This window comes from Dendrobates tinctorius, unplaced genomic scaffold (genome assembly GCF_039654945.1).
Source record: "Dendrobates tinctorius isolate UK_male_01 unplaced genomic scaffold, ASM3965494v1 ptg000064l, whole genome shotgun sequence".
Classification (NCBI taxonomy): Eukaryota; Metazoa; Chordata; class Amphibia; order Anura; family Dendrobatidae; genus Dendrobates; species Dendrobates tinctorius.
In genome coordinates this window covers 17,385,359-17,394,818 of record NW_027361732.1, presented here as the reverse complement: position 1 = coordinate 17,394,818, position 9,460 = coordinate 17,385,359, and the positions used below count along the sequence as shown (strand labels likewise).

The 9,460-nt window shown below is 51.3% G+C and overlaps 1 protein-coding gene across 1 annotated transcript; it reads left to right on the top strand.

The window, feature by feature from the left end:
- Positions 1–576: 576 nt before the first annotated feature.
- On the top strand, positions 577–8,135 carry PCDH8 (protocadherin 8). Its single transcript, XM_073580345.1, has 3 exons — positions 577–3,129; positions 3,211–3,418; positions 4,789–8,135. The coding sequence occupies exons 1-3, from the start codon at positions 691–693 to the stop codon at positions 5,193–5,195; spliced, it is 3,054 nt and encodes a 1,017-aa protein (XP_073436446.1). The 5' UTR covers positions 577–690; the 3' UTR covers positions 5,196–8,135.
- The last annotated feature ends 1,325 nt before the right edge of the window (positions 8,136–9,460 follow it).

Genomic DNA, 9,460 nt, shown 5'->3' with positions numbered 1-9,460 from the left:
GCATTCCCATCTCTGAGATCCCAGCTCAATATGTAGTAGGAATAATAATTATAGCCAATACCTCCAATTAGAGATGGAGTATAGTTCTTCTTATTTGCTATGTGCAGTAGCTTAGATATCCATGGTTACGACCACTCACATAGTGACCATTAGTTAGGTGTTAGTGGTCAGAACCATGGATATCTAAGCTACTGCGCATGGATTAAGGCACATAGAGAATCAGAAGAACTATTCTACATTTCTAATTGGATGTATTTGCTAATATTATTATTACACCTGGTCCATGGTAGGGGGCATTCTCACTCACTTGGCTCCTGTATCCTTCAGTCATCTCATGTGCAGCCCTGAAAAAGCAAATGGAGAAAACAAAAGCCATCTCCTCTAAGTTTCTGGATTAACCCCTTTGTGGCTCCCAGGACTGTCACCATCAGTTCATTGCTGCTGTTCACACCAGTGAAATAGTTAAATCAGTGCAATGAGAAGAATTCATGAGGCTGGTGTCAGAGGAGCTCCTGCGATTGGCTGCTGAGTGCTCTCATTTGCATGTCTGAGCTTATATAACCCCCCTAAGAGCGTCCAGACCCGCTCAGCTCTACACTCGCCCACCAGGACCCTCGCTCCTGCTCACCTTCATGCGGGCTCCATAGCACCATCTCCCGCACCTGTCTGTTCACCTGCTGCCGGTGGAAAATGACTTTTGGGAGCCGAGGTCGCCCCTCCAGGACCTGTCCCTCTCGCCTTCTGGGCTTTGTCACCCTGCTCTCCATCGCTACCTGCAAGACGATCCGGTACCGGACTTATGAGGAGGACGCCCCCGGCACGGTGATCGGGACCCTCGCCGAGGACCTGCGCCCCAGCCTGCCCGGGGACGGGAGCTTCCGCCTGATGAAGCAGTTTAACAGCTCGCTGGTCCGGCTCCGGGAGTCCGACGGGCAGCTGAGCATCGGGGAGCGGCTGGACCGGGAGCAGCTGTGCCGGCAGGCGCTCACCTGCAGCCTCGCCCTGGACGTGGTCAGCTTCTCCAAGGAGCAGTTCAGGCTCATTCACGTGGAGGTGGAGGTGAAGGACATCAATGACAACAGCCCGCACTTCCCCAGCGCGGAGATCCCCGTGGAGGTGTCGGAGAGCGCGGCCGTGGGCACCAGGATCCCCCTGGAGATCGCCGTGGACGAGGACGTGGGCTCCAATGCCATCCAGAGCTTCCAGATCTCGGTGAACAGCCACTTCAGCCTGGATGTCCAGACCAGGGCGGATGGGGTTAAGTACGCGGACCTGGTGCTGATGAAGGAGCTGGACCGGGAGAGCCAGGCAGCTTACACCTTGGAGCTGGTGGCCATGGACGGGGGCAGCCCGGCGCGCTCCGGCAGCGCACTGGTTAACATCCGCGTGCTGGACTTTAACGATAACAGCCCGGTGTTTGAGCGGAGCGCGGTGACCGTGGAGCTGGCGGAGGACGCCCCCGCGGGCTCCCTGCTGCTGGACCTCCACGCCGAGGACCCCGATGAGGGCGCCAATGGGGAGCTGGTGTACGGCTTCAGCCCCCAGGTGTCCCCCGAGCTCCGCCAGCTCTTCAGGATCGACCCCCGCTCCGGCCGCCTGACGCTGGAAGGTCAGGTTGACTTTGAGACCAAGCAGACCTACGAGTTCGACGTCCAAGCGCAGGACCTGGGGCCGACCCCCCTGAGCGCCACCTGTAAGGTGGTCGTCCACGTCCTGGATGTGAATGACAACGCCCCCGCCATCAGCATCACCCCCCTGACCTCCATCAGCGCGGGGGTCGCCTACATCACCGAGGCGGCCGCCAAGGACAGCTTCGTGGCCCTGATCAGCACCACGGACAGGGACTCGGGGGCCAACGGCCAGGTGCAGTGCTCCCTGTACGGCCACGAGCACTTCCGGCTGCAGCAGGCGTACGAGGACAGCTTCATGATCGTCACCACATCGGCGCTGGACCGGGAGCGGATCGCCGAGTACAACCTGACCGTGATGGCCGAGGACCTGGGGGCGCCCCCCTATAAGACCGTCAGGCAGTACACCATCCGGGTGAGCGACGAGAACGACAATGCCCCGGTGTTCACCAAGCCCCTGTACGAGGTGTCCGTGCTGGAGAACAACGCCCCCGGAGCCTACATCACCACGGTGGTCGCCAGGGACCCCGACCTGGGCCACAACGGCAAAGTCACCTACCGGCTGCTGGAGTCCGAGGTGGACGGAGCCCCGATCTCCACCTACGTGTCCCTGGATCCCGCCACCGGGGCCATCTACGCCCTGCGCAGCTTCAACTACGAGGTTCTGCAGCAGCTGGAGCTCCGGGTGCAGGCGGGGGACGGCGGCGCCCCCCAGCTCTCCAGCAGCTCCGTCATCAAGGTCAAGATCGTGGACCAGAACGACAATCCCCCCGTGATCGTGAGCCCCGTGCTGTCCAACGGCTCCGCGGAGGTGGTGGTCCCGGCCCGGGCTCCGCACGGCTACCTGCTCACCCAGGTGAAGGCCAAGGACGCCGACGAAGGGGTTAATGCCGAGCTGTCATTCGGCCTCTCCGAAGAGGGGGGGCGCCACCTGTTCTCCATCAACAAGGTGACGGGCGAGCTGTACCTGACGGCGGACGTCAGCGAGGACCTGGGGCAGGTGTACCGGACCGTGGTCACCGTCACTGACAATGGCCGGCCCCCCCTCGCCAGCAGCGCCACCCTCAGCTTCCTGGTCACCGCCGCCACCCCTCCCGCCAACCACGAGGTGATGCAGCCGAGCTCCTGGGAGGAGAGAGGCTCCCACTGGGACGTGCCCCTGATCGTGATCATCGTCCTGGCCGGGAGCTGCACCCTGCTCCTGGCGGCCATCATCACCATCGCCACCACCTGCAGCAAGCGCCGCAAGGAGAGCAAGGCGGGCAAGGGCGAGCGGGACCTGGCGGAGCTGGAGAAGGGCGAGCAGGACGACGAGGAGCTGATCGACAGCCCGAAGGGCAACCTGTTCGATGCCAGACCCTTCCCCAACGCGGTGCCCTTCACCGGCACGGAGCCGCCGCCAGCGGCAGCAGCCGCCGCCCCGGAGGTGGCCAGCGCGGAGGAGACCTTCAGCACCGGCCTGTACGACACCCAGAAGCGGCTGCGGACCGCCGGCAGCGAGGTAAGCGGCGCCCCGCGGAGCGGCCGGGGGGCGGGGGAGCCGGCTCTCCGACCCAGCTGTCCTAACTGCTTCTCCCCGCAGAGCTATGCCCCGGCCCCCGGCTACGGCAAGGAAGGGGGCCCCACGGTCACAGTGTGGAAGGGCCACTCGTTCAACACCATCACCATCCGGGAAGCCGAGAAATTCAGCGGCAAGGACAGCGGCAAAGGGGACAGCGACTTCAACGACAGCGACTCCGACATCAGCGGGGACGCCCTGAAGAAGGACCTCATCAACCACATGCAGACAGGTGAGAGAGGCAGGGGCCGCACGGGGGGCACACGGGGGTCCAGGGGCACACGGGGATCCGAGGGGCCGCCCGGGGGTCCAGGGGGCACACAGGGGGATCCAAAGGGCCGCACGGGGGGCCAGGGGCACATGGGGGTCCAGGGGCACACGGGGATCCGAGGGGCCGCCCGGGGGTCCAGGGGGCACACAGGGGGATCCGAGGGGCCGTACAGGGGTCCAGGGCCGCGCGGGGGTCCAAGGGGCCGCACAGGGGGATCCGAGGGGCCGTACAGGGGTCCAGGGGGCACACAGGGGTCCAGGGGGCACACGGGGATCCGAGGGGCCGCACAGGAGTCCAGGGGGCTGCCTGAATGTCATCTGTCTGCGCCATCTACCGCTACATCGCTATTATCTTTCTAGTTATCTGTCTGCTTGTCCATCCATTCATCTTTCTATCTTCTGTCTCAGGCTTTGTCTCTATCTATCTATCTATCTATCTATCTATCTATCTATCTATCTATCTATCTGTTTTCCTATATCTATATAAAGGAAAACCTGACCAGCACCTCCTAAGTGTGAATAGGTGCAAGCTGCAGTGACTGCAAAACACGTAATAAGGAATCACAGACACAGCGCCTCTGTATGAGCCGAGCTGTATGCAAACGCTGAATACATGACATCTAAACTATGGTGATACTCAGGAACATGTACTTCCAAGAAATGGAGGTTCTTAGATTCATGTCTGCCCATCAACCTTATCTATCTATCTCCTATCTATCTATCTATCTATCTATCTATCTATCTATCTATCTATCTATCTCCTATCTATCTATCTATCTATCTATCTATCTCCTATCTATCTATCTCCTATCTATCTATCTCCTATCTATCTATCTATCTATATCCATCCTTCCATCCATCCGTCTTTCTATCCTTCTGTCCGTCTCCCTGTATATTTCTATATCAGTTTGCGGTGTCTCTCTCGATCTTCCCCCCTCGCCTCTATATCTCTGTATCTCTCACTATAAATCTGTCTGTAAGATACATCCAGCAGTTACCAGCAAATGTCAGAGAAAATAAATATCTAGATTCCTCTTTGGGAAATGAGAGTGAAGGTGAAGTAAGAGCTCTCCCAGTAATCTTCCTACCACACAATGTAAGGAGCTGTGCGTCTGCTGAGACTGGGTGGTAATAATAAGCGGAGGATGTGTGGCATCAACGAGTCTGATGGTTTCCAGCCAGTAGGAGAATCTGCCATCTGATCTGACGCTGACTGTATAAATGTGATGGTGTTATAGATATGAATGTATTCTGTAGACATGTCCCTGATCGTGACGCTCTCATCTCCATCTTTCCCCGACCGATCTCTCACTGCTGCTCTTCTTCCTCTAGGACTCTGGGCCTGTACGACTGAGTGCAAGATCCTCGGCCATTCTGACCGTTGTTGGAGTCCATCGTGTGGAAGACCCCCAAATGTCCATCCGGCAGCCATGCACACAGGCCAGCTGTCAGTATCCAGCTTTGGCAAGAGCACCTCTCTCCCCCGAGACCCTCTGCACAGGGATAACTATTACCAATCATCAGCTCAAGCACACCTCCAAAAAACAGGCGGACTCCAGTGTGTGTATGAGAAGGTGCCGCCCAAAGACTACGAGAGTAGGACAATTACTCTCATCTCCCCTCCGAGATCTGGCCGGCTCCCGGATCTGCAGGAGATCAGCATGCCTCTGTACAAGTCCCCCGGCCCCAGTCGATACGTGCCACCACAGGACACCACCTGCGAACAGGACGAACTCTAGCCAAGCCCCATTGGACCTGTACAGTCTGCGCCGGACAGTTGCCATCCGTGTAAATGGGACTACAGGACTCTACGAGTTATAAGTTACCATAGTAAATAAGGAATCTTTATTTAGGTACAAGAAGAATTCATGCTTCATTTGCCATAGTTCAAGTGACGTCTCCGAGGTGATTTATTACAAAGTCTTCCAATGACACCATTGTCGGAAAATCGTCATTTTTACGTGATGAATTTGACAAAAACAATGTAAGACCAGAGAAATTCCCATCGCAGGTTGTAAGTCATTACAGATCAACAAAGGTGGGGGGGCGTCAGTGCCGAAAACCAGCGCAGGACTAAAGGTGGCGCTACACAGAGCAACCAATCAGGCGTCATCATTGATTGGCGTTGGCAACGTCTTACGTTTATTTTGCTTTACTTTTCATATTTGTGGTTAAATAGACCTGATTTATGATTTCTTTTCCTGCCAAGGTTTCTTTTTCTCCGCCCCCCAATCTCTCCTCCATCTCTTAGTGGAAAATTGGACTAGTTGCAAAAAATGAAAACAAAAAGGCGCCGGGTTCACACAAGCGTATAAAAAAGCGTTCCCTTTCATCCAGAAAAGCGGGGCGATAATTTTTTTTCCTTACCTGTCCATATGCATCAGTTTTTACTCATTTACAAGAAATGTATCTGTAAAGATCGGATGCTTGACTGTGGCGTCCGATTATTTTTTTGACTTTTAGGCTCTGTGCCCACGTTGCAGAAATGCTGCGGAATTGTCCGCAGTATTTCCACAACTCCCCGCCGCGGGTAAAACGCATGCGGAATTCGCATGCGTTTTCCCGAAAAGCACAAGCGTTTTTAGCTTGCAGAATGCTTGTGCTTTTCCAAGCGATTTGAAGCATTGCTTGAAAAAGTGATTGACAGGTTGGTCACACTCATCGAACATAGTGCCTGACAAGTGTGACCAAGTTTTACTATTGATGCCTATGCGGCATCAATAGTAAAAGATAGAATATTAAAAATAATAAATGGGGATATACTTACCCTCTGTGCCCCCCCGGAGTCCTCCAGGCCCTCATGGCGCTGCCGGCAAGTTCCATTCCCAGGGATGCATTGCGCGAATGACTTCTGATGATGTCACGCTCGCGAGACCGCTACGTCATCAGAGGTCATTCGCGCAATGCATCTCTGGGAATGGAACTTGCCGGCAGCGCCGCTGAGGGCTCCGGGGACCAAGAGGGTAAGTATATCCCTATTTTTTATTTTAATTCTATTTTTTACAGGGATATGGTATGGCCTGGAGGAGTCTCCTCTCTCCCCCTGGGTACCATCCGCACATGAAGCGCTCACTTTACGCATGGTGGGCATAGCCACATGTGTAAAGTGAGCGTTTCAATGCAATCCTATGGCTGTACAATCGCTGCGATTCCGCAGAAATAATCACCAAGCTGCAGATTTTACCACTATGCGGTTCCGCAGCGGAAAAATCTGCAGCATTTGCACAGCAACTGCGGAATCCCGTAGGATTGCATGGGGATACGTTTTGTTAACGTTTTTTAAGCGTTTACGCCATGGCTTAAAAAACGCAATGTGGGCACACAGCCTTACTGTAGCGTCCTATTATTTTTTTTACCTTTATGGTTGATTCTTATCCGATTTCTGGAGGAAAATCGCACGTTGCCCCATTGATTGAATAACGTCGGTCCGCGTGCTGTCCGTTTTTTTTTTCATGGACTGCACTCAGACTGAATATACGGTCGTGTGAACGAGCCCATATAGTGGAAAAAGAACATACCCCCATTTCTTTGCTGCTCCCCTAAATCTATGCTGCACTACTTTGCCTACGCGGTAAATACAACCACTAGTAATCATTGTACCGAGTCGCTTCCACCCCCTGATCCATGACCATTCGCACCCAAATTCCACGGTCACAGTGGAAAATCGCTCCAGTATCAATCCTTCACTGCGAATGAGATTTCTCGTCTTGCATTAAAATATTTTTCATACAGTGTTTATTTCCTACGACATTTCGTTTTTCCGTGCACTTTTCGAAACCTAAGTGCGAACCTCATTGGCCTATATGGCAGCTCCGTGGACGTATTCGTTCTGTATAAAGATCTATACTCTTCCCCTATCAGATGTAACAGTCGTGTGTGCGTGACATTCTACGGTGTGTGACCAGATCGGTTCTCCTAGCATTCTGCACTTGTACCTGGATAAACAGCGGCCGGTGTGCTTGTATATTTCTCCTATACATTCACACATACACTCATTTAAAACAATGGGCGGAATCTATCAAGGCCTCACTCTCCGGGCACAAAACAATTCAAGAGAAACCTTTTCAAAGGCATCAATATTTTTTTTTATTTATTCAACAGAATTGATTTGTGCCGGCCGAGAGTAACTTTTGCATTAGGGCAAAAATGTTGATAATTTCCCCCCAATGTGCCTTAAAAATCAAAAATAAAAAGGGTGGGACGCCGTTCCCGTCGGGTCAGGATTGTTTGATATAAGTGAAACGGATATTGTTTGACGTTTCTGTAAATTTTTATGAAATGTGCGGTATTTCATTTTTTTACTGTGTGTTTTGTTTTTTTGCCCTGACCTCACACGCGGCTAGGTAGTGAAATGACACGACTGCTGTGTACTTGTAATAAGTTTGTAAATAACGGGAGATATTGTTCTATTTTTCTATGAAAAATTTTCAAAAAAAAAAATTCTTGCCAAAGGAACTACTGCTACGTGTCTGAGTACCATTCAGAACTTGAGTCACTTGAAATGTATGTGTTGCAATGTACATTTATTTTTATTTTTTTTTACAATCCTTGAAAATACTTGACCTGGAAGTGAGTTGTAGATTATGCACCAGTGGACCAGACACAACGTCAATGCGTCTTTTATTTCAACGATTGATGTCACCATCAAACACAATAAAGTATTTGTGAATTGTCAATAACTTCCTGATAAAATCTCTGCATTTTTAGCGATCTGTGTCCATTCATTGTGGGAGCTTGCCTTAGGGTTCACGGCTCAAACCACAGCCAGATTTATCAAAACCAATCATGGCGCCACTTTAATTTTGCTACAGCCGTATAAAAAAATGAAAGCTGGGCTCTGATTGGCTGCTATTGCAACAAACACGTTTTTTCTTTTAGGGTAAGTTCACACTAGGTGTTTTTTTTTTTTTTGCCCAAACTCTTGGCAGGAAAGAAGGTGCAGTTTTTTCACAGCGCTTATCCGCAGCGATTTGGATGCGTTTTTTCTGTGGTTTTGGCATGCTAGATTTGTCTCTTGAGTGTTGAAAAAAAATCCTATAGAATCAGGTTTTGGCACAAAAAAACGCAGCAAAACCTGATACTTGCGTTTTTGGTGCATTTTTCTCAGCGTTTTTTCACCACTCATTCAAGTCAGTGGGTGAAAATCGCTGAAAAAAATGCTGAAAGAAGTGACAAGATTTCTGAAATCTCGTAGGCTTTGCTGGTGGTGTAAAAAGCAGCTGAAAATTAGCATAAAAAAAGCAGCAAAAATGTCTAGTGTGAACGTCGCCTTAGGCAGTGTTCGTAAATGAGGCCTATATATTTTATATATTTTTGTATCATAATTGTTATTTCTAGACTAATTCCAATGAAATAAATGGACGATCTAACGCAGGCATTTTTATTGTTGGCCCCTAGGATGTAATATGTACCTCATGCTTCCCTCTCCATGTTGCAGTGCCTTCCCCTTTTGTACTAATCCACAGTATATAGCAGGGTTAGGAGTGCTCTTCCTTTTGTGTGTGCTAATAAGTAGCCATAGAAGGCACAGAGGAGTTTTACAGTTAAAGCAAACATGTCACCAGGTTTTTACCTCCCAAGTGATGCAGGAGCAGAGACCCTGGTTCCAGGGATGGATCACTTCCTAGACTGCGTGTTGTAGTTTTGATAAAAACACAGTCTTCTCTGCTCCAGTTCTCTAATGCTGAGTTCTGTATTACCCCGTCCACAACACCTATTGACAGACTTCTCTTTACTCTGTGCATAGGCAGAAATCTGCCAATAAGTAGTGAGGGCGGAGTTAAACAGCGCTCATGAATATGGAGGACTAAATGGCATCAGGTTTATTAGTCTTCTAGTGATCATCTCCTGCTTATAAAATTGTAATTTTACCAAACCTACACCAAGCAGCCCAGTAAGGGACACGTCGCTGGAATCAGGGCCTCTGTCTCTACATTATGCTGCTCACAGAATTGCTTGCAAAAACCTGGTGATAGATTCCTTTTTTAAAGAGTGAGGAAAGCAA

Coding starts and splice junctions, on each gene's coding strand:
- PCDH8 (XM_073580345.1), top strand. CDS start 691: ATGACTTTTGGGAGCCGAGGTCGCCCCTCCAGGACCTGTCCCTCTCGC. Junction 3,130..3,210: donor TGCGGACCGCCGGCAGCGAG/GTAAGCGGCGCC, acceptor TTCTCCCCGCAG/AGCTATGCCCCGGCCCCCGG. Junction 3,419..4,788: donor CATCAACCACATGCAGACAG/GTGAGAGAGGCA, acceptor TTCTTCCTCTAG/GACTCTGGGCCTGTACGACT.